The 25,749-nt window shown below is 40.7% G+C and overlaps 2 protein-coding genes across 3 annotated transcripts; one reads left to right on the top strand and one right to left on the bottom strand.

Moving 5' to 3' along the window:
- The first annotated feature begins 594 nt into the window (after positions 1–594).
- On the top strand, positions 595–3,931 carry LOC141900482 (FGGY carbohydrate kinase domain-containing protein-like). 2 transcript variants are annotated; one of them, XM_074787399.1, is made up of 14 exons: positions 595–1,044; positions 1,129–1,240; positions 1,313–1,464; positions 1,548–1,636; positions 1,734–1,846; positions 1,960–2,091; positions 2,245–2,342; positions 2,438–2,545; positions 2,624–2,685; positions 2,763–2,919; positions 3,003–3,077; positions 3,264–3,384; positions 3,468–3,562; positions 3,661–3,930. In XM_074787399.1, exons 1-14 carry the CDS (start codon positions 865–867, stop codon positions 3,805–3,807), a joined length of 1,641 nt encoding a protein of 546 aa, XP_074643500.1. In that variant the 5' UTR covers positions 595–864; the 3' UTR covers positions 3,808–3,930. The 2 variants fall into 2 exon arrangements, with proteins under 2 accessions (XP_074643500.1, XP_074643499.1); XM_074787398.1 differs by having other exon boundaries at positions 1,129–1,464; positions 3,661–3,931.
- A 418-nt stretch (positions 3,932–4,349) lies between these two features.
- On the bottom strand, positions 4,350–20,392 carry LOC141900481 (dystrobrevin beta-like). Its single transcript, XM_074787397.1, is given in 15 exon segments — positions 4,350–5,112; positions 5,781–5,943; positions 6,280–6,445; positions 7,694–8,003; positions 8,656–8,863; positions 9,261–9,551; positions 9,631–9,735; positions 10,089–10,219; positions 11,778–11,944; positions 12,019–12,127; positions 14,134–14,285; positions 18,926–19,011; positions 19,241–19,454; positions 19,894–19,974; positions 20,295–20,392. Coding segments are annotated over 15 exon segments (2,388 nt in total). The 5' UTR covers positions 20,347–20,392; the 3' UTR covers positions 4,350–4,959.
- Positions 20,393–25,749: the final 5,357 nt, after the last annotated feature.

The following is a 25,749-nucleotide window of genomic DNA, read 5'->3' as shown; positions in this document are numbered from 1 at the left end:
AAATACTTCATGTTTTTGTTCATGTGTTTTTGTAAACTGGTTTTCTTCCTCATACAAACACCATTGAAATGGTTGATAGCGTAATTACATCTTTTCTACATGTATCTTCTAGTAAGATAACTCTACTAAAGGCAATTAGTTTTAAATGCACATCACAAATATAACAATCGTTGGCGTAATTCGATTTGAAACTGTCTCGCTACACCGTAAGGTGCTGCCGCTATTGTAATCGATAACGGAATTTCCATACACTAACACGAGTCGACCCTGGCAGTCAACGCGCTGGCCCGGGAACGTAAGGTGCTGCCGCTATTGTAATCGATAACGGAATTTCCATACACTAACACGAGTCGACCCTGGCAGTCAACGCGCTGGCCCGGGAACGTAAGGTGCTGCCGCTATTGTAATCGATAACGGAATTTCCATTCACTAACACGAGTCGACCCTGGCAGTCAACGCGCTGGCCCGGTAACGTAAGGTGCTGCCGCTATACTCAACGATAACGGAATTTTCGTACACCAACATAAGTCGACCCTGTATAGGGGGCAGCACTTGACGGTTAAAATATAATCAATTCAATTGTTTCTTTATTGCGACTTTGAAAAGTTTTACAATAAAACATACATCACAACCTCACCGAGTCCTCCATTATAATGGTTATATAATATTAGACACCATGCACATTACCAGCTGATTACCCCCTTTGGTCTTGTTGCCGTCTGGCCCTTGTTTGTTGCTATTTTCAGGAACTGACCCAGTTTGATATAGAATAGTGAGTGACTCGATACGATCAAGATACAACAAGATCTGATTCTGACTCATGATTGATCAGTTTTTGTTAGTTTGCTGTGTTGTAGATCAGTGATGATGAGTTATTATATCGGAATAGATGTTGGAACTGGTGGCGTAAGAGGCGCTCTAGTTTCACACGATGGGAAACTGTTAAAATCATACACGCATCCATTACACATTTGGCAACCGTGTTGTAATTATTACGAGCAATCAACGACTGATATTTGGAACGGTGTTTGCACTTGTGTGAAGGTTAGTTTAACGGAGTCATAGTACGGGCCTAAGAGGGGCAATCTTTGTCATCCCCCCTAACTGAATTACTGACCTTATTTATAGAATGTTACTAAAGATGTTGATGCGACGAAAGTGAAAGGAATTGGTTTCGATGCGACTTGTTCCTTAGTTGTTTTAGACTCGAACGGAGCCGCCTTGACAGTCAGCCCGAGCGGTACGTTTGTTGTTAGTTACACTCTCACTAGGGGGCAGCACGGTTATAATAGTTATGACACATTTTATTCAGGTTCGGACGAACGGAACGTTATAATGTGGTTGGATCACCGAGCTGAAAAACAGATGCAAGAAATCAATTCTACTAAACATCCAATATTGAGATATGTGGGGCACAAGATATCGCTAGAAATGTCTCTTACAAAAGTACTTTGGCTAAAACAGGTATAAATAACGCCTATATCAGTTTTAAGTAAAGGTTTGAATTGACTCTTTGGTTTAAGATATGTTTGATGTTTGAAATGTAGAATTTGTCGGAGAAATGTTGGAATAAAGCTGGACATTTTATGGAACTTCCTGATTTTTTGACGTGGAAAGCCACAGGTTCCACAGCCAGGTATGCATCTTGTATGCATCTTGTAGGAGCTCCTCGATATATTTTTAGACATTGTTTTGAAATTCATTTTGTTTAATGTGTAATGGATTATTTTAAGGTCAGCTGGTTGCGTCGGTCCTAAATGGTTATACCAAACTAATTCATGGGATGAATCATTCCTACGCGAGATTGGTTTAGAGGAACTTATCGACGATAACTTTGCTAAAATAGGTAAATATATTTCTGTAGATAATGCTAGATAAACTGATACCTACCCCCAGACTGATACCTACCCCCAGACTGATACCTACCCCCAGACTGAACTGACTGTGATTGTGTTGTAGGTAGTGTTGTTCTGTTACCTGGAGATGCTGTCTGTGATACAGGACTCAATAAAATGGCCGCCGATCAGTTAGGATTATTAGAACATACACCAGTAGCTACTGGTATTATAGACGCACATGCTGGAGGAGTAGGTCTGTATTGAGTACAATATCCCACCCTCTCTCCTCCCTCCCTCCTCACTCCCCTACCATCCCTCCTCACTCCCCTCCTCCCCTCCCATCCCTCCTCACTCCTTTCCCCTCTCTCCTCACTATTGTAGTATAATGCATGTTTATGTTTTAAAGGTTGTATTGGTTGTACTGTGTTTAATTCACCTGATGTTAATGTTCCATTGATCAATAGAATGGTATTAATTAGTGGTACATCTACTTGTCATATGGTGGTGAGTACATTAACCGAGGTTCATCCCTCTTCACGCCCTCTTCCTTCCTTCCCCCTCCCTGGAGTTGGTCTCATAGTTCAGTACTTGAGTTCCAGGTCAGCGATAAGGAAGTTCCAATAAACGGAGTTTGGGGCCCGAATTATTCCGCGATGATATCTGGAATGTGGAATCATGAAGCTGGACAGAGCGCCAGTGGTAAACTGGTCAGTATCTATAGCAACAATCCGATTTAATAGGAATTTACAAATTCAATTCAAATCGATTGATATTTATTCGTGTAGATCGATCATTTGATAGAAACTCATGCAGCCTATCAGAAACTTATAGACCGTTCCAAAACTACGTACGTTCTACTTCTTTCTACAAATTCTGCTTGAAATTGTTTGGTAAAATAGTTTAAACAGTTTATTATAATTGTAGAGGGCGCCACATACACAGCGAACTAGAGGAGATACTCGATGATTTAACGAAGAAACAAGCGTTAAACGATGTTTCATTATTAACGAGGAATTTTCACATGTGGCCTGATTACCACGGTAACAGATCACCGATTAGTGATTCTACTCTGACCGGAATGGTAAAATACTCTCCCTCTCCCTCTCTCTCTCTCTCTCTCTACTCTCACTGCCTGTTATAGATTATTGTATCGTTATTTTACAGATATCTGGTTTAAGTTTATCATGTGATTTAAATGATTTAGCCGTATTGTATTTGGCTGCAATCCAAGCTCTGGCTGTAAGTACCGGTATTAAAACTGTCTGGACTCTCGGGTTTTCCACAGCTGTCACTGGGTTCTCTTAGAACCGCAAACCGTGGAAATGGATTCTAAACTCTATTCCACAGTTCTCTGTTACAGTGCAGTGATTACTGATTGATTGTAATATTGAGTGATATTGTGATTAGCGACCGGTTTATTTTCAGTACGGCACGAGGCATATTATAGAAACATACACGGACAGCGGTTACGATATCAGAGTTATTTATGCTTGTGGTGGATTGAGTAAGAATCAGTTATACATTCAGATACATTCAGATATAACAGGTTCGTCATCTCTCATTCTCTCCCTCTATAAAAACCTCGTTTAAACCTCTGACTCTGATTATTGTCATGTTTCTATATTGAAGGTTTACCGATTGTTTTACCCGATGAGAAGGAGTCAGTATTATTAGGCTCAGCGATACTCGCATCTATTGCAGCTCATGAATATCCTACTATGCAGGTAAATAAACTCATCACTGTTCTCTCTCCCTCTCCCTCTCCCTCCCTCTACTCTTCCTCTCCTCTTCCTCTCATTATTGTGTGTTGATATTGTTGCAGGTTGCTATGGATACAATGTGCGGTGACGGACATGTCGTCCGTCCGAACCGATCAGTTCGCAGTTTCCACGACAACAAATATAAAGTTTTCCGTTTGATGCTCGAAAATCAGCAACAATACAGAAATATAATGCGCGACGACCAGTAACCGTGGCAACAATACGGAACTTTAATACTGGTGGCCAGTTAACATAGCAACAATACTATCCAATAGTCTCTTATGTTGTAAATGATTATTTATAAATTTGTCTCTTTGAATAAAATTCACAATATTTAAATATGTGATTGACTTATTATTGTTATTTCTGTGGATGAGTTGACGAAGGAAACAGCAATAGATGAGTTGACAAAGGAAACAGCAATGGATGAGTTGACAGAGGAAACAGCAATGGATGAGTTGACAGTGGAAACAGTAATGGATGAGTTGACAGAGGAAACAGCAATGGATGAGTTGACGGAGGAAACAGCAATGGATGAGTTGACGGAGGAAACAGCAATGGATGAGTTGACGGAGGAAACAGCAATGGATGAGTTGACGGAGGAAACAGCAATGGATGAGTTGACGGAGGAAACAGCAATGGATGAGTTGACGGAAGAAACAGCAATGGATGAGTTGACGGAGGAAACAGCAATGGATGAGTTGACAAAAAGAATTGAGAAAGGGATGAAATATTAAAACTAATAGTAGTTTATTGTCGACATTAATTATACACACAATTAAGCAGTGTTTACAATGTTACATAGTTTATAGCAAACATTCATTATAGTTTATGAATGTTTGTTTATACACAATGTATTAATTACGATGTAATGTTTTATAGTCTATACAGATTACATTGTATTACAGTGTAGTGTTATAACAGTCGGCGGGTGGGTTTACAATGTATACAGACAGTGTGTGCTTGCATTAAATAAGTACTGATCAAATACAACATCGAATGAACCACGAGTTTACATTATACACTATAGGTGGAGCTGCAGTACTAATCAATAATAATGCTGAAAGACATCACTAGGGGGCAGCACTATGAGTGCGAAGAGATTCACGGCAGATGTACGTTTTCTTAATAAAACTATAATTAACATAAGTTCAATCGACACTGATCTTTATTTGTACAAATAGCAGCGGGGGGAAGATGATATAATATCTGAGTAGAGGAAAGACCTATAGAGTACTGTCGTGACCTAGCCGTAGTCACTCGGACTACTGGCAGGACCTAGCCAATATCATTCATCCGGTTCATTATCAATCCCGAGCTGTCGATGTAATGTAGCAGTTTGTCAATAGGTGGCACTGCTGCTACCGATTAACCCATCGTTTCATATTCTCCTCCCAATCTGTATTTCCGCCATCTTCGTCATCCGTTCGAATGTAAGATTCTTGATCGGTTTCTAAGCAACTTTCGTCGTCTGTGGTTGTTGTGAGGTTATAACGAGCGTGAATTATCAGTTCCTATAGAAACAACACAAATACGTCATATAAATATCATCATATAAACATTGCCAGCCTGCAGCCTACAATCTGCAGGTAAGGGAAGGCACTCTAGGTTAAATGGGAGGGAACTCAAGGTTGAATGGGAGGGAACTCAAGGTTGAATGGGGAAGGGCACTCCAGATTGAATATGGGAGGGAACTCCAGGTTGAATATGGGAGGGAACTCCAGGTTGAATATGGGAGGGAACTCCAGGTTGAATATGGGAAGGAACTCCAGGTTGAATATGGGAGGGAACTCCAGGTTGAATATGGGAGGGAACTCCAGGTTGAATATGGGAAGGAACTCCAGGTTGAATATGGGAGGGAACTCCAGGTTGAATATGGGAGGGAACTCCAGGTTGAATATGGGAGGGAACTCCAGGTTGATTATGGGAGGGAACTCCAGGTTGAATGTGGGAGGGAACTCCAGGTTGAATATGGGAGGGAACTCCAGGTTGAATATGGGAGGGAACTCCAGGTTGAATATGGGAGGGAACTCCAGGTTGATTATGGGAGGGAACTCCAGGTTGAATGTGGGAGGGAACTCCAGGTTGAATATGGGAGGGAACTCCAGGTTGAATATGGGAGGGAACTCCAGGTTGAATATGGGAGGGAACTCCAGGTTGAATATGGGAGGGGATATTTTACCTTTGGATCCTGATCATATAATTCAGCATCTTCATCATCCGTTCTAAAATGACAGCTCTCGTCGTCAGTCCTGACGTAAGACTCGGCGTCGACGCTGTCCACGTCCTCGCGTCGTTTTATATTCAAATACGGTTCAATTTCTTCACGTGTTATATTTATATAACTACAATAAAAACAGTTTAACGTGAATGAGCTGTGAACAGATCATGAGTCAACCCTGAAATGTGTCCCCTGTGAGGCTGTGAGGAGAGGATGACACGACATTCCCCTGTGAGGAGACTCACAAGGACGACATTCCCATACAAGAAGACTCATGAGGAAGACACCCCTGTGAGGAGACTCATGAGGAAGACACCCCCTGTGAGGAGACTCGCAAGGACGACATTCCCTACGAGGAGACTCATGAGGAAGACATTCCCCTACGAGGAAGACACCCCCTACGAGGAGACTCAGGAGGAAGACACCCCCTACGAAATAAACCTTCAAAAGATCTACTCACTTTTCATTTCCGATGTCGTTATAATCTACAGATTTAACTCTTTCTCTTCTCGAATGAAGTTCGTGCATAAATTGAGTTTCTTCACCGAATCTACGTTTGATTTCTTCCTTCCAACCGGAGTAATCTGTCGTCTGCTCTAACGCATTGTCACATTCTACTTCAAAATCTATTCATATCAATTACATTAATTTGTTACAGTATTTAGCAAAATAGTGACTCAGTTTTATTGAATTCATCAATGGGTCAGAAAGGTCGACAGGCCGGGGAACGAAACTGTCAGCACTCAAACTATCAATTGTTGTGGTTGAGAGCTTAGAGCAAACCCCAGAAAGGAAACTCTGTCACAGTTTGGGGAAGTGGAGTTCAGAGATTGTTAGATGGAGAGTTGGGGGGTAGTGAGTTCACAGTTTGTTAGATGGAGAGTTGGGTGGGGGTGGGGGTAGTGAGTTCACAGTTTGTTAGATGGAGAGTTGGGTGGGGTGTGGGGGTAGTGAGTTCACAGTTTGTTAGATGGGTGTGGGGTGTGGGGGTAGTGAGTTCACAGTTTGTTAGATGGGTGTGGGGTGTGGGGGTAGTGAGTTCACAGTTTGTTAGATGGGTGTGGGGGTGGGGGTAGTGAGTTCACAGTTTGTTAGATGGGTGTGGGGGTGGGGGTAGTGAGTTCACAGTTTGTTAGATGGGTGTGGGGTGTGGGGTCGGGGGTAGTGAGTTCACAGTTTGTTAGATGGGTGTGGGGGTGGGGGTAGTGAGTTCACAGTTTGTTAGATGGGTGTGGGGTGGGGGGTGTGTGGGTAGTGAGTTCACAGTTTGTTAGATGGGTGTGGGGTGTGGGGGTAGTGAGTTCATAGTTTGTTAGATGGGTGTGGGGGTGTGGGTAGTGAGTTCACAGTTTGTTAGATGGGTGTGGGGTGTGGGGGTGGGGGTAGTGAGTTCAGAGTTTGTTAGATGGGTGTGGGGGGTGGGGGTGGGGGTAGTGAGTTCAGAGTTTGTTAGATGGGTGTGGGGTGTGGGGGTAGTGAGTTCACAGTTTGTTAGATGGGTGTGGGGTGTGGGGGTAGTGAGTTCATAGTTTGTTAGATGGGTGTGGGGGTCGGGGGTAGTGAGTTCACAGTTTGTTAGATGGGTGTGGGGTGTGGGGGTAGTGAGTTCACAGTTTGTTAGATGGGTGTGGGGGTGTGGGGGTAGTGAGTTCATAGTTTGTTAGATGGGTGTGGGGGTGTGGGTAGTGAGTTCACAGTTTGTTAGATGGGTGTGGGGTGTGGGGGTGGGGGTAGTGAGTTCAGAGTTTGTTAGATGGGTGTGGGGTGTGGGGGTGGTGAGTTCACAGTTTGTTAGATGGGTGTGGGGTGTGGGGGTAGTGAGTTCACAGTTTGTTAGATGGGTGTGGGGGTGTGGGGGTGGGTTTGTAACTCACCTAAACTCTTGCGATTACTGATGACATCATCATCACCACTTTCACTCGACGCTTCTGAATTTAACTCTTTTACTAACGATGACATCGCGTTCGTCACTGAGTCTGCCGCGACTAATAAATCATTACGTAAACTCCGTGTACTGTTTGTAGTATTACCCTGTTGTTGATTCTGGAATGCTTGACGTACATCCGAGCCGAATCCCGATAATGAATCAGCCGGCGTACTCGGGGTGCTACTAGCTCGAGACGGAGAGTGACCAGAACGTGATCTCGGGCTACTTCCTGGCGTAGATCGCGGTGATCCGTGATTCTACAATATATTATATCATATCATATCATATCATATCATATCATATCATTAGTTCAGAAAGGTCATCATATCATTAGTTCAGATCTAGTCTCAAATCTATTAACCCTTTCAGTGCGTCTACACCGCAGTGCGGTGTACGAATCAGTGATGATTTTGCTAGTACACCGCACTGCGGTGTATTGATGTAAATAGTAATTATCTCTGTTGAAAAATGGCAGCACGTGTCAAACATAGTGAAATACTAGTAACTAACGCACTGTGTAGACACACTATAGTGGTATTCCCGTTATTCAGCACACTAGGGCGGAATTTCTCAAAATTTTCAAATTATCTCCATCACTATAGGGTATTGATTAGTCAGCACTGAAAGGGTTAATTAAGTGAAAGTAATGATTGTCACAACTCAGTGAGTTTCACTGTATTCACATGAAGTATTTGAATGGACTGTAAACTATTGCTGATTCCTGTAGTGCCGTATGAAAGACCCACTGTATTAAAGATTAGTTAATCTGATGTTTCTATGCAATGTTTGAGTTAATTTTTGTAAATGGATAGAATCATTGTAGAGGAAACATCAATGTCACAGATTAATGTTTAATATTTCAGGTGTTTTATAGATAAGTATTTGAATAGTTTGAACAATGATAATAACCTTCAATAGTTTCATTAATCCTTCCAATTGAAACATTAATTCTCTACGACCTTCCTGTAAAGATCCCATACGACCTTCTAATTCATCTTTCCTCGAGCGTAAAACCTTCAGTTCTGCCAGTAACGTCGGATTACGTTGAAGTTCTGCTCCTTGTTTCGTATTTGCTTCCTGTTCCACTCGCAGTCTCTGTATTTCTCTCATTATTTCCCTGTTTCAAATATTCAACCAGATTACTCTGACAGGGTACCAGAGGGTGGGGAGGGGGTAGAACCAGCAGAGGGTGGGGAGGGGGGTAGAACCACCAGAGAGTAGGGAGGGGGTAGAACCACCAGAGGGTAGGGAGGGGGATCCTACCCTGGAAAATCTAAATCATATTTTTTTTTCATTTTCTAGGCTTTTTTACGCTTTGCTGATTTGTGGATTGAGCTGAGTGGCTGCACTCTGTTAGAAGGGCATCAGAAGATACAATACAGCCCGTATAGAGGCCCCAGGCCAGCCCGTATTGCGACCCCAGGCCAGCCCGTATTGAGACCCCAGTCCAGCCCGTATTGAGACCCCAGTCCAGCCCGTATTGCGACCCCAGCCTGTATACAGGTGTGACATACCTATTTTTTGACTCAAGTTGTGAAATCAGTTGCCGATGAACTTTACCGGAATCTAAAGTGAAGTTTAATTCAGTTGGACTTCGAGCTGAGCAATGCATCACCTACATATAGAAATATTCAGCTATATAACAGCCGCCATCTTGGAATTCAATAAATCAATATGAAACACTTGTTTAACGTACAGGATTATTAGTATCTGCTGCTAATCTCGCTGCGTATCTCGCGATCAGCCGGTGTTCATCGTCTATTCTCGTTGCCTCCGATACAATACTGCGATGACTTTTCATCGGACTTAAAATTAAACAATTTAAACGTTTAAAATCGTAACCCAACAAAGGAGCTCGTTATAACGGGGGTATCCCCTAGTTACCTGCGGGTCTGTGACATACTATCTAACGAAGATAAATCCATCGAATGGCTGTATTGTGGCCCGTTGTCGTGGAAACCGTTATGAACTAATATCGGTGTAGCGGGTCTGAAAAAGCAAGCATTAAGTCGAACCATCACCAGGTGGCGTTGTTAGAGCAATCGGTTATAAAGCAATTTCGACTTCAGAAATGAAAAGTTGTTTAATATTATTGAAGCGGGTTTAATAGAGCGAGACAAAATACAGATATACTGTTCTCAGAGTTAACCTCATGTTTAACAGGGGTTGAGGGGTTGGAGGAACAGTTTAACAGGGGTTGAGGGGCTGGAGGAACAGTTTAACAGGGGTTTAAGGGCTCGAGGAACAGTTTAACAGGGGTTGAGAGACTCGAGGAACAGTTTAACAGGGGTTGAGAGACTCGAGGGGCTCGAGGAACAGTTAAATATATACGAGATACTCACACAATGTTTGTCAGGTCGATCTTTTTCTCAGGAGTTTCAGGAAAATGCGGTATTTTATTAGAAACTGGTTTTTGTGGAACGCATTTAAATGATTTACGTATCGAATGTCCGATCTGTTTTGTGGGAGACTTCTGAAACAAATAACAGAAATACACAACAATACACAACAATACACTATACACCGTTACAATTGGAGTTTGATTCTTAGACTTTTAAATGATAAGAAATAATAGTTTTTTTTCTAGTCAAACTGAATGCTATGGACTATGGAACTGGGTTGAGAACAATTTACTGACAGCAGATAAATACTTCATTATCAACAGAACTTTCAATTCTCTGACCTACTAGCTCTTTATCTGTCTTACTGTCTATCTGTCCGTTTGTTTGTCTTTAAAAAAACACTAGTGAGAAATAAAGAGGGCCGTTCATAAAGTAGATCATGCGCCCATGGAGGGAGGAAGGAGCATATTTCACCCTACGTGTACGGGATGTGTGTATTAGGAGGGGGGTGTGTGTATTAGGAGGGGGGGGTGTGTGTATTAGGAGGGGGGTGTGTGTATTAGGAGGGGGGATGTGTGTATTAGGAGGGGGGGGTGTGTGTATTAGGAGGGGGGTGTGTGTATTAGGAGGGGGGATGTGTGTATTAGGAGGGGGATGTGTGTTTTAGGAGGGGGGTGTGTGTATTAGGAGGGGGGATGTGTGTATTAGGAGGGAGGATGTGTGTTTTAGGAGGGGGGGATGTGTGTTTTAGGAGGGGGGTGTGTGTATTAGGAGGGGGGATGTGTGTTTTAGGAGGGGGGGATGTGTGTTTTAGGAGGGGGGGAAGTTAGGGTTCAGCATTCTTTATGAGCGCCCCTCTTTCCTATAAATTCAAAATGAAAATCAAATCATCAAAACGGCAACTAATAAAATATCTGAATCTAAAGAAAGAAAAATAATTTTAAAATCGATTTTCTGTCCATCTCTGACGCTCACTCGCCAGTGCTAGAACTACACTGACGCTCACTCGCCAGTGCTAGAACTAAACTGACACTCACTCGCCAGTGCTAGAACTAAACTGACACTCACTCGCCAGTGCTAGAACTAAACTGACACTCACTCGCCAGTGCTAGAACTAAACTGACGCTCACTCGCCAGTGCTAGAACTAAACTGACGCTCACTCGCCAGTGCTAGAACTAAACTGACACTCACTCGCCAGTGCTAGAACTAAACCGACGTTCACTCGCCAGTGCTAGAACTGAGCTGACGTTCACTCGCCAGTGCTAGAACTATACTGACGCTCACTCGCCAGTGCTAGAACTATACTGACGCTCACTCGCCAGTGCTAGAACTAAACTGACACTCACTCGCCAGTGCTAGAACTAAACCGACGTTCACTCGCCAGTGCTAGAACTATACTGACGCTCACTCGCCAGTGCTAGAACTATACTGACGCTCACTCGCCAGTGCTAGAACTAAACTGACATCGCCAGTGCTAGAACTAAACTAAGTCAATAAGGAAAGGGAGGGGTAAAACAAGACGAGGATTCCAATCGACAGTTAGTAGTGTACATACTGAATCCTGAGAGATATGCATGGAAAAAAACAGACAACTCATCGTACTGAAATAAAACCGGTTAATGAAAGCGATAAAAACCATCATCACCATCGCAACAGCAGCAGCGCCACCTGGTGGTGAATATACTCACATACGACGAATATTCCTTCATTTCATGATCGTTGCTATGGTTACCAGACGTTCGTCCTCTCCAGAAACAATCCTGACACAACTGATAATTATAACATCTTTGACATTTATATCGAAATCCCATAAACGATTCTCGGTGGCAGCCTTCGCATTGAACGGGATGAAATACTGAAATATAATCAATAGTCAAGCCTTGATAACATTTTTTGATAACAGAATTTTTTTCAATGTTTTAAACCTACCATTTTCAACTCCAGCCATTCTATGTAGAATTGGCAACCATAGTAAACACTGAGGTCCGGGATCTGACATCATTGTATCCAGAAAATCATTCACATTTATTTTTCCTCTCTACAAAGAATTAGAACTCTACATTTCAATATCAGTGTCATAGCTTCACATCACACTATACTACATGTATTCAATGTTTCGACTTTATCCTAATAGTCATCTTCAGGAATACTGTATTCCTTGAGCTAGTGTAGTTTATTCAACGTTTCGACTTTATCCTAATAGTCATCTTCAGGAATACTGTATTCCTTGAGCTAGTGTAGTTTATTCAACGTTTCGACTTTATCCTAATGTCATCTTCAGGAATACTGTATTCCTTGAGCTAGTGTAGTTTATTCAACGTTTCGACTATATTCTAATAGTCATCTTCAGGAATACTGTATTCCTTGAGCTAGTGTAGTTTATTCAACGTTTCGACTTTATCCTAATAGTCATCTTCAGAATACTGTATTCCTTGAGCTAGTGTAGTTTATTCAACGTTTCGACTTTATCCTAATAGTCATCTTCAGGAATACTGTATTCCTTGAGCTAGTGTAGTTTATTCAACGTTTCGACTATATTCTAATAGTCATCTTCAGGAATACTGTATTCCTTGAGCTAGTGTAGTTTATTCAACGTTTCGACTTTATCCTAATAGTCATCTTCAGGAATACTGTATTCCTTGAGCTAGTGTAGTTTATTCAACGTTTCGACTTTATCCTAATAGTCATCTTCAGGAATACTGTATTCCTTGAGCTAGTGTAGTTTATTCAACGTTTCGACTTTATCCTAATAGTCATCTTCAGGAATACTGTATTCCTTGAGCTAGTGTAGTTTATTCAACGTTTCGACTATATCCTAATAGTCATCTTCAGGAATACTGTATTCCTTGAGCTAGTGTAGTTTATTCAACGTTTCGACTATATCCTAATAGTCATCTTCAGGAATACTGTATTCCTTGAGCTAGTGTAGTTTATTCAACGTTTCGACTATATCCTAATAGTCATCTTCAGGAATACTGTATTCCTTGAGCTAGTGTAGTTTATTCAACGTTTCGACTTTATCCTAATAGTCATCTTCAGGAATACTGTATTCCTTGAGTTAGTGTAGTTTATTCAACGTTTCGACTTTATCCTAATAGTCATCTTCAGGAATACTGTATTCCTTGAGCTAGTGTAGTTTATTCAACGTTTCGACTATATCCTAATAGTCATCTTCAGGAATACTGTATTCCTTGAGCTAGTGTAGTTTATTCAACGTTTCGACTATATCCTAATAGTCATCTTCAGGAATACTGTATTCCTTGAGCTAGTGTAGTTTATTCAACGTTTCGACTTTATCCTAATAGTCATCTTCAGGAATACTGTATTCCTTGAGTTAGTGTAGTTTATTCAACGTTTCGACTTTATCCTAATAGTCATCTTCAGGAATACTGTATTCCTTGAGCTAGTGTAGTTTATTCAACGTTTCGACTATATCCTAATAGTCATCTTCAGGAATACTGTATTCCTTGAGCTAGTGTAGTTTATTCAACGTTTCGACTTTATCCTAATAGTCATCTTCAGGAATACTGTATTCCTTGAGTTAGTGTAGTTTATTCAACGTTTCGACTTTATCCTAATAGTCATCTTCAGGAATACTGTATTCCTTGAGCTAGTGTAGTTTATTCAACGTTTCGACTTTATCCTAATAGTCATCTTCAGGAATACTGCATTCCTTGAGCTAGTGTAGTTTATTCATTGTTTCGACAATATCCTCATCTTTAGGAATACTGAAGTTGAAGTACAAAGCTTCAGGTAAAGTGTTGAATGAACTATTAGCTCGAGGAAACACTTAGGACTTCGGTTTGTTTTTATTGTGTAGGGATTTTTTATTATCTTCACAACACGGACTCAGAGTGTTTCATCAATAGGGTAACATTCAGTATTCCTGAAGATGACTTTTAGAATATAGGTAAAGTGTTGAATCAGTATTCCTGAAGATGACTCAGGATAAAGTGGAAATATTAAATAAACTACTTGCTTCGAGGAAACATTTCAGACACTTTTTATTTTTACCTTACATCAATGGTTAAAGAGGATACATACCCCATCAAATATAGATCTGGAACAAGCTTCATTATAACCAAACGAAGGTTCTTCATAAACCGAACACGGTAGAGAAAGAGAATCTTTGAGAAATTCTTCAAATTTGTGTCGTAGTAAAATTCCATTATTATCAGACACCAGAGTGAAGATATCTGTAATATATAAAAAACATATACAGCTGTTACGGTTTAGATCAGTGTGGGGGCGAGTGGTCGACTCTGGGCAGCCAGGTCGCGGGTTCAAACCTCATACTACCCTAGTGTCCCCGGGCAACACATTTATCCTCAGTGACCTCATTGCCGGAAGTGATAAATGGGAGAGATGACTGATACATGGTTAGAGTTAGAAGGTTAGGGGTAAAAATACCAATTTAATGTGTAGCGTTGTTGAACATTGTATCAGTGAAAAGGGCGCTACGGAAATTCAATTATTAAAACTAGAAATAGTCATAGCTACGTCTGACGTGGAGAAGAACGAAGTCGATATATCTTAAATACTTTTTAGTTCATTAAAAAATGTTGTTAAACGTGTGAAATGTGTGACGAATGGTATTTCACACGTGAGACCCGGATCATTGTCTAGACTGTCAACATTCCCGAACATTCAGACAGAAAAAACCTGCTACAATAAGACACGAGACAGTTACAGATAGGAATTGAGCGTAGGTGCAATATCTATTAATCAACACTTGTACCCACATGTAAAACGCAGTTAGAATTCATTAGCCTTACTGAAACCATGAAGTCCACACTTGTCTTTATAGTTATCAGTATTCTTTACACCTCAGGTAATTATCTTTCATTTTATCCTTTTTCTCATCTACAGTAAAACCTTCCACAATGAACTCAGATTCTCATGTCCTGTGCAGTTAGCTCAGTTGGTTGAGTGGAGGACTGGGAACCGAGAGGTCCCTAGTTCGAAATCACCTCAGGTGTTGGCTGTCGAGACATGGACTAAGCTCTGCTAACTTAGCCATAACAACCTATAAAAAGGCCCTGGCCGTCTCTTAAGACCCACTAGGGTTAAACTGTTACTAATTGCAGTTGGGATGTAAAACTCTTCTTAACTCATCACCTTTTTCCTTGCAACTAAAAATTCCAAGCGTTAATTCTCAAGAGAACGTCTGTGCACTGATCAGAACCGATCTACTCTATGTCTCTCTCTCTAATGTTAACAGTCGTTCTTCACTGCGTGATGTTTTTTATAATGTATATGTTATTTATGTTACAGATGTTCTGGGTAAAAGTCCGTGTAAGTATCCTCATGATCAGACCTCCGACACGTCTGCTCAATGCCACAGTATTTTACCGATATAAACTTGGTTTGTATCATCGACCTTATCTCTATTTGTACGACGGACTCCTTTTTTGAATTCAACAATTGTTTTTACGAACAGACATTCGGTATCGCTATGGGAAATCCTCTAAGTCCTATTCTAGCTAATTTATTCCTAGAACATGTTGAATCTGAAATATTGCCTCTTTACACTGATATTCACCCTAAAATCTGGCTCAGATATGTTGACGATGTTCTGGCTTTGGTTCCCTTTGACTTCAATGTTGATAACTTTCTTATATATTTAAACTCCCTTTACCCGTCTCTGGCTTTTACGTATGAATGGGAATCTAATAGTAAAATACCTTTTCTGGATGTTTTGATTTTTAACTGTGGATCCTTTTTGAAATTCGCGGTTTATAGGAAACCTACCAACGCTGAATCTTACCTCCATTACTTCTCTTTTACTTCTCCGGATATTAAACTCGGTTTAGCTCAAGGATTATTTCTTCGCGCTTTGAGAATTTGCGACCCCTCATTTCTACCCGATGAAATTCACCATATTAACCAATCTCTCAAAAAACTTGCCTACCCCGATTTCCTATTGAAAAAAGCTCTACTTAAAGCTCGTACTACGCATTTTAGAAATAACAACCTTAGAACTCCTACGTTGGCTACCGATAAACAGCCTATCATTGTACCGTATGTACCTTTCCTCGAGAATTCTAAAGTTTCTCTTCGGTCACTAAATAAACAACTCATCTTTAAATACAATAATAAACTTAGTAACATATTGATTAACAACAAACCGAAAACCGAATCCCTAAACTGTGGAATTTATAAAATACCTTGTAAAGTTTGCGACAAAGTATATATAGGAGAAACAGGTCGGAATCTTAATCAACGCATAAAAGAGCATAAATTAGATGTAAAAAACTTTAAACCTGAAAGCGGAGTTGCTAGTCATGTTTTTCAGACTTCACACAATTTTGATTTTGCTAATGCTGAATTAGTTTACCCTTGCAGCGATAAAACTAGAAGACATATTTTGGAATCTGCATTAATTATTGAAAATTCGAACAACGTTGTAAACCTTAATAATGGTTTTTCACCCCATAATAAACTTATATCAAAATTCCTCTGTAAACTGGTTAAACTCAACACTTGATTTCCCCTTTGATTATTTGTTATTTGTTCTCTCATCAATTTCGTCTCTGACTTAACTTGTATTCACCTTTGTTTTAATTTAAGTGCCCCTTAGTTTGTCTTTCTTTTTATTACTGACTTTGAGTTTCATTTATATTTATACTCACTATTGTTGTTTATAATCACCCCTTAGTTTGCTTCCCTTTAATCTATTTTAGCGTGTAACTGTTTCTACGTTAATTTTCCTTTAGTTTGTATCATCTCTGATTACTTGAATTAGTCTCTTTGTCTCTGGATTGTATATATATCTCATAATTTCTGTAGTATCTCATTATTCCTGAAGATGACTATTAGGATATAGTCGAAACGTTGAATAAACTACTATCTCGAAGTTTTCATTTTCGGACTTTTTATTATCATTGTGGGATTCTCTCCTCATCGCGTCAACACGGATATTGTGTTCTACCTATCGTAATAAACTTGGTTTATTTGCAGTTAGTCTCGATGTAGGACAAAAAACACCTCCTGGATTCGATTTTGGTGAATTACCAAAGATTCCTGACTTAGGAGGTGGATCGTTTGGAGGTGGTGGAGGTAGTGGAGGTTTATCCCTTCCTAGTTTAACCGGAGGAGGAGGAGGTAGCAATGATCTGATGTCGTCGTTTATGAAACCTCCATCTTTACCGAAAAGTTATACCACTGGACCAAAACCGTGGACAAAAGAATTTGTGATGGAACTTGATAGAAAAAGAAAGGAGGCCGAAGCAAAGAAAAAGGCAAAACAAAATGGAGGTAATTCATTGTTGTATTCAGAAAAAAAAAAAAGGAAATATTATCATTGAATTCCAGATAGAATAATTTGATGTGTACATGTGTACCCGTACATGTATCTAATGTGTACATGTATGTAATGTGTACATGTATGTTCCAGGAGCTGCTACTAAACAAGGACAAAACACTGCTCAACAACCAGCACAACAACCAGGTCAACAACCACAACAATACCAACAACCACAAGCACGAAACCAATATCAACAACCACAACCACAACAATACCAGCAACCACAAAACCAATTCAAACCCCCACAAAACCAATACCAGATGCCACAAAACCAAAACCAGATGCCACAAAACCAAAACCAGATGCCACAAAACCAAATGCCACAATACCAAAACCAAATGCCCCAACGCCAAAACCAGATGCCCCAAAACCAAATGCCACAATACCAAAACCAAATGCCCCAACGCCAAAACCAGATGCCCCAAAACCAAATGCCACAATACCAAAACCAAATGCCCCAACGCCAAAACCAGATGCCACAAAACCAATTCCAGATGCCCAACCACCAAAACCAGATGCCCCAACACCAATTCCAGATGCCCCAAAACCAATTCCAGATGCCTCAAAACCAAAACCAGATGCCACAAAACCAGTTCCAGATACCCCAACACCAAAACCAGATGCCCCAACACCAATTCCAGATACCCCAACACCAAAACCAGATGCCCCACCACCAAAACCAGATGCCACAAAACCAATTCCAGATGCCCCAAAACCAAAACCAGATGCCCCAACACCAATTCCAGATGCCACAAAACCAAAACCAGATGGCCCACCACCAAAACCAGATGCCACAAAACCAATTCCAGATGCCCCAAAACCAGAACCAGATGCCCCACCACCAAAACCAGATGCCACAAAACCAATTCCAGATGCCCCAAAACCAAAACCAGATGCCCCAACACCAATTCCAGATGCCCCAACACCAATTCCAGATGCCCCAAAACCAAAACCAGATGCCCCAACACCAATTCCAGATGCCCCAACACCAATTCCAGATGCCCCAAAACCAAAACCAGATGCCACAAAACCAGTACCAGATGCCCCAACAGAACCACCAACAGATGCCCCAACAATTCAACCAAGGTACGCTGATTTGAAAATAATAACTCATGAAAACGAGGCCCACATGAATGAACATGAAATAATGTGGTTGTTTATTTGTAGGTGGAGTTCCATACCAAAGATTCCAAGGATGAATGAATTAATCTTTCATTTACTTTAGTTAATGTTAGTTACTATTAATGGAATAAACTTGGACTATCTCGAGGTAGTTGGAACCAAACAGAAGCGTTTCTCATTAATTCAAATGTCAGTTGAAGGTGTCAATAAGAGAAGTTAATTCTTTAAAAAAGTATCTTTTGTCTTTTTAAAACATCTGTCTTGAAATAGAGCAGCAACAGCACGTGTATGAGACATGACACCCACAGAGATTCAGCCCTGACACTCACTACACCAACACGATTCAGCCCTGACACTCACTACACCAACACGTATACCATTTCTACATGTTATACTGGATATACTTACATCTTAGTTTATCCATGAGTTTACCAGAACACATGATTGCCAGGGCCACTTTCACCGATAGCACACGTAATTTACCACGGCCTTCTCTGAAATAATTATCATATTAAACAGTTACTACACGGGAACTCATTGCTGAAGTCATTGTCATAGATGTGCCTATCATTATGTTGATGACTTATCCAAATGATGACTTAGAGTTTTAAGTAATGCTGAATCATAAATATAAATTAGAACTCAGAAATAGGGATGATGCGATGACTGTGATGTTTAACTGATTTGACCGGGTTTAACTGATTTGACCATGTAGATACATACCTGTCGTAGACGTAGAGAAGCCAGTTTTGTAATTGTGATATAATAATTTGAGGATTGACTTGTTGTACGTTTGGTAATCGTTTGTTTAACTGATAATAAATGGAATTCAGTAAAGATTCGACCCGCGTTAAACTCAGTTCGATATTGTGATCCAATGTGTTTAATCCATTGTCTCGGAATGCTTCAATTATATTCCAAATATCCACTAAATGCACTGAAATAAAAGATCAAATATATCATTAGTTCTACAGACCGCTGATCGACTGGATGTAGGTCAGCGCCTCGCGACTCTCTGTGATGCCATACTCTAGGATCACCTCTCTGTCGTCTGCTGTCGTACCCCAGTCGACCTCTCTGTCGTCTGCTGTCATACCCCAGTTGACCTCACTGTCGTCTGCTGTCGTACCCCAGTTGACTCCGCTGTCGTCTGCTGTCGTACCCCAGTCGACCCCACTGTCGTCTGCTGTCGTACCCCAGTCGACCCCACTGTCGTCTGCCGTCGTACCCCAGTCGACCTCACTGTCGTCTGCCGTCGTACCCCAGTCGACCCCACTGTCGTCTGCTGTCGTACCCCAGTTGACTCCACTGTCGTCTGCTGTCATACCCCAGTCGACCCCACTGTCGTCTGCTATTGATAATTAATAAATACTCACGACTAGTTTTCTTTTGTATGAATCGTAGTTTACACGCTGTCCTATAGGTGGCGAACCGGATCACATCAAAGTTCTGAGCCCCTGAATCAATGAGAAAGAGATTGTTGTTAACAATACCTGCAAAGATTTCTACACGAGACTTCAGTATTGGGGGGTGAGAGATCTTGAAAAGGGGCTTATCCCAGACAAGGTGAGTAGGAGAGGGCCGAGGGTTTGTTGCATTGTGAGGATTTAAAGCTTTGCTGATTTGTTGATTGAGTCAGAAATACTAGAAAATCAACAGCTGTACAGCTTGGATCCACCATCAAACTACACCAACGCACCCCTCCACCCCTCCTCCCCTTCCTGTGATATACATCCCTTACCAACCCCCCCCCCCCCCCCCCGGGGGTTATACTTACTCATTTCAGTCATCAGTTGTTTATGTTCTATTACTGGTATATTTGATGACATCTGATGATGATGATATTGTTGTGATTGCTGCTGCTGCTGCTGCTGCTGCTGCTGCTGCTGCTGCTGCTGCTGCTGCTGCTGCTGTTGCTGCTGCTGATGATGATGCTGATGATGAGATTGAGGTGATGTATCTATTGAGTAATCCATCTGATTATGATCTAAACCTCCTCCACCTCCTCCTCCAGCTCCTACTCCTCCAACATGACCTAAATTATCAAATAAAATATCAGAATTGCGATGATGAGAGATGTAGGGAGTGAGCACTGGCGAGTGGGGCTCTCTCTGTCTCTCCCTTGTTGAATGTAATTACAGTTTATTGCAGTTTTATAGTTTAATGGTTTCATCTAATGAGCATTAATGTAATACAGGGTATAGAATACAGAATACAGGGTACAGAATACAGGGTACAGAATACAGAATACAGGGTACAGAATACAAGGGTAAAATACAGAATACAAGCATGGATTGTAAACAATAAAACAGAAGAAAATTCATAAATAACAACATCTTGCAATTAGCCTGGAATGTGAACTATTTCTTCATGCATTTTTATCGTAATGACAAGAGCCCAATTACAACACAGTATGACCACTGAGTGGTGCCGGGTTACTGTCAGAGCCACAGTGATCATACCACCAAGTATTGGGGGGTTAGAACTGCGGGTCTATATAAGGGGATCAGATGTTCGGGTTGGGGGAGGGGGATTTATTGACACATAGCAAAACAGTAACTAAAAATAGAACAAACACACGACAGTAAAAACTACGACATGTTTTACCTTTTTCAATCAACTCTTTATTTATACTGTGAATAACAGAGGCGAAATTCCTCTGCTGATAACTAATAGCATCCATCATATCTAACCTGTCAATGAGACAGCAGCAGCATCAGTATCCAGCATCCAGTTACATTTAGCTACAGCAGTTACAATACACACTCCCGACATACGCACACATAAATTATGTGTATTAAAATAGTCATCAATAATAATATATACACACTACACACACACACTGTACAGAGGACCAATCGATCGCAACATGTAGCTGCAATGTATCTAATGATGCAGCTGCAGAAAGATCTGATGCTGCAGCTGCGAGGTGCATCTGTTACGTTCTGGATGCCGTTTTGCTGTGGATACTACGACATGTGACGCAATCTCAAAAACTCTGAATGAAGTAGTTGTATTATATTCATCGGCAGTTTATATCCTCATCTCCTTAATAATCAATTAATCAATCGATGAAATCAATCAAATATTGATTGATTGATTTGTTTCAGTAATGGTTGATGTGATGCGTGATTCATGTTCCAATAAACTACAGTCAGTTATTTCAAGGCAGAGATCAGTTTTCAGGCCAATGAAATCATTGCTGTATTTTCTAGTACATTTATCTGATGAATTTAAAATATCACTTTCTCCTGTTAAATCACCTCATTATTACTATCTTAGTTTTTCCAGTCTCTCAGTGAAAGTTGTCACAGTCTCCAGGATCGACAGTTGTGAGTTAACTGTGAACTCAGGATCCAGTTCCACAGTTATGAGTTAGAGTTAACTGTGAACTCAGGATCCAGTTCCACAGTTGTGAGTTAGAGTTAACTGTGAACTCAGGATCCAGGGTCCAGTTCCACAGTTCCGAGTTAAGATTTAACTCTGAGTTAACTCACTGAAAATGAACAAACTTTAACTCAGAGTTAACTCTAACTCACAACTGTGGAAGAGTGAAAGTAGTCACAATCTCCTGTGAGTAAATGAAGCTGATAAACACATTTTTCTATATGTTTGGCCTGATAATGATATTGACTTCAGGTAATTAATAAAACATGTAACAAACTGCAGTATTTTAATAAAGATGAAGAGTTTCTATTGATTTATATTCACTGCAGCAGCAGCAGCAGTAGCAACAGCAGCAACAGCAGCAGTAACAGCAGTGAGTGTCTAAAAGTGGTTTTTATTTCATAACTCAATTCATAGATATGAGGAAGCAGCATCAGTTACTAGGTGTTACTAGCGGTAAGACAGAACTTTCATAAACTGTTTGTTGTTAGATAGGCAGTGACATACTGATTGTCGCTATGGTGGCTATAGACTGATTGTCGCTATGGTGACTATAGATTGATTGTCGCTACGGTGACTGAAGACTGATTGTTGCTAAAACGTAACTTACCTAGACTACGACATCGGTTACCTAGTTTATGACTGATCACAGTTCGATTATTACTCAAACTACGACTCCTAGCGCCCCCTGTCTGTTTATTTCGGGATCGACCTCTGTTTCCGAGGTGAAGCTGTTTAATCGTCTCATTCTCTTCACTCTGTTTCGAGGAAAGATGTAATTTTAATATTTCCGCCGCTGTTACATCAGTTTGTTCGGTATTGTTGTCTTCGTTGTTATGGTTACGATTTATCAAATTGTATCGATCGAATGAATTGATGATCCATTTATTCAGTTGATCTCTGAAAGTTTCATCGGATAGCTCCTCATGAGAGTGTCTGTGCGCCTCACGAGGAAGCCTCTGTTCCTCACGAGGGTGTCTGTGCTCCTCACGAGGATCTCTCCTCGTTCTCGTCGCGGTACGAGGCAACGAGTGACTGTTGATATGATACCGATCTGATTGGTTGTTGCTATGGAATATTACCTCCAGTTCCGGCGACACAGCTCGCTGTCTTTCAAATCTTGGTTGAATAGATTCGCCACTAGGGGGCGATAGAGGACTGTCGTAACTGAGAGAGCGTCTGCGTGCAGTCAGTCGACCGGCTCGACAACCCGTATCCATTGTAACGGGAACCTCTGTTGGGTTGTTGCTAAGTGACTGTTGTCGTGTTATAAGATGTTGTGAATGAGGTTTAGTTATCGGTGGATCCAGCGGTGTACGAGGTTTAGTTGTGGGCGGGTCCAATGACGCGTCAATCAAATAATAATCGTGATATTTGCCGTGTATAGGAACTGCAGCGCCATCTGTACTTAATGAACGACGTCTGCTGGTTAACCTACACTGCTGCCCTCTATCGGATATACCGTGCTGCCCCCTATCAGTAGTTGAATGAATTACACGTCTGTTCACCGTATTAGGAAACATAGCTCTATCGGCGTAATGCATTCGATCATCGTAACAAATAGTTTGAGCACGTTTTAATTTCGCTTTAACATCCTTCTTTACCTTCTCATCCTTCTCATTTTCCTCCCTTTTAATCTTTTCATCCTCCTTTTTTATCCCCTTTGTTTTATTATCGCTATTTTTCACCGATCTCCGCGTCGTGGCTGTTGTAGTTTTACCGCTAGTTTTCGACGACGACTGTTTTTGCGCTGTTTGTTGTCGTGGTTTTCTCATCGTCGACGGTGACAATGATTTCATTGTTTTATATCGTCCGCTGCTGCCGGGATACGTACCTCCTATACCCATCATATCCTCGTAACTGGTCAGGTGTCTACCTCGTCCTCCGCGACCGCTATAACCAAACATCTCGAGATATTGTCCAGAAACCAGTCCGCTATCAACGTGTCTGCTCGCTGTGTCAGTAAATACAGTATTCTATTGATTAATGATTGACAGCTCCTCTAATTGATAGCTCATTAATTCTATTAATTATAACTAATAGTGTATATATCTGCTTGTCGCCTGTGACTGTCAGTAGGAATAGAACAAGTCTGAAATATTTCCTCTTGAGTTATCTTCAGGAATACATTGAAACTATTGAAAACATTGGACTCATTTTATTCTTTATGTGGGATTTGACAATATTTAGAATATCATGAGTAATACTGAGTAATACAGGGAGGGGGGCAAGAGAGAGGGCAAATATTGTCCACTTTGGGGAGAGAGCAGGGGGAGAGGGGAGCAAGGGCAGGAGAGGAATGGGAGAGAGACTGAAGCTTTGAAGTATAATTTAGTATTGCTGAAGATGGATTTTAGTATTCTTGAAGCAGGATAAAGTCGAAACAAAGAGTTAAACTACTTCATAGCTCAAGGAAGCATCTTGATCTCATTTTCTTCTAAATGTCAGATTTTGTATCACAATTTAGTGAAATCTTGCTATCTCAATCTCGACAGTTAGAAATATCTAATCTGAGACACAAATTCAAACTGATTTCAGCCCGACTGTGTATATAGTAGCCTATAGTGTACAGAGTTAATATTGAGTGGAGTCAAATTCAAACAGGGTTTTGTTAATACATAGTTGAAATTCCTCTCTACATCTATCAGTCAATGTCTACTGTGACACTTATATTGATTCATATACAGTGGAAACAGTTTCATGTTGTAAAGGCATTGAAAACATTTATCTCTGGTAAGTTTAAGTATTTCATTAAAATTGTTTTCAATCAAGACCCAGATACATTCACTTAAAGAGTTATATATTAAACTATGAGACCTATACAGTTAGGATTATCTATTGGCTTATAGACTAGGTGTATTACAATGGGAACCATACTGACTGTGTCACGGACTGGTGATTAGGCCTAGATCATGTGACCTCTGTCCAGTCAGTCATGTGATCTAGATCAAAGAACCAATCAGTAATCAGTTGTAAGTAGGACCACAAACATGGCACTTCACTGCTGATAGTGACAGGGAGAGGAGGGGAGGAGGGTGAGAGAAGGGGGAGATTAGGGCCTAGTAAGTTACCTTAGCGTTGGTGGTAAGCTTTTATAATCGGACTACACAGGCTTATACCAAAAATATCAGATGGTGAAACTAAACCACAGACAGGTTACTAACTAGGGGTAGACAGTGATGTGTACAAAATAAAACGCTGGATTAAGAGATTTTATCGTTTATACAATACCGGGTACTACTACTCTGATACGCGAGCTCCCTGGGCCTGAGGAGGGCTTGTGAGGAGGGTAAGATGCAGGGTGGGTGGAGATGTCGCTTAGACCTGAAAAAAAACGCAAGATGATCTGGGTGGATGACTCGACCCAGCCATCCATTCCATCCATCATCCCCGACATTCCCTGGCTGGATGCTGCTGCTTGCTTGCTAATAAAAGATGCCTGAATTGCTTCTACTAATTGCTGCATTTTAGGTCCGTTAAACCCATCATACTACCGGTTATAATCGTGATTATAAAATGAATATAATTGTGATAAGGATAATCGGTTCCTACCTGATAAGATTAGGATTAAAAGATGCTGTTTTAATCTTGCTTCTTCACTGAGTCCAGTGACAGCGGTTTCATTTTATACAAACAAAACACTAACTTTCAATACATGACACAACGAACTATTTATATCAAACAATTCCAAAATATTTTTCAGATTTGAGATATTTAGAATTAAAATGATAAGAAAGTATAAATTCGCAATTTTATAGTATATTTTGAGGTTATTCAGAAAAATAAATGTTTTATGATTCATCGTCGGTTCGTCTGCACGTTTGTAATTTATTATTGATTAAGTA

Source organism: Tubulanus polymorphus, chromosome 2, assembly GCF_964204645.1.
Source record: "Tubulanus polymorphus chromosome 2, tnTubPoly1.2, whole genome shotgun sequence".
In the NCBI taxonomy this organism is placed as follows: Eukaryota; Metazoa; Nemertea; class Palaeonemertea; order Tubulaniformes; family Tubulanidae; genus Tubulanus; species Tubulanus polymorphus.
This window is presented reverse-complemented; position numbering and strand designations above follow the sequence as displayed.

Coding starts and splice junctions, on each gene's coding strand:
- LOC141900482 (XM_074787398.1), top strand. CDS start 865: ATGATGAGTTATTATATCGGAATAGATGTTGGAACTGGTGGCGTAAGA. Junction 1,465..1,547: donor AAGTACTTTGGCTAAAACAG/GTATAAATAACG, acceptor TTTGAAATGTAG/AATTTGTCGGAGAAATGTTG. Junction 2,920..3,002: donor ATTCTACTCTGACCGGAATG/GTAAAATACTCT, acceptor GTTATTTTACAG/ATATCTGGTTTAAGTTTATC.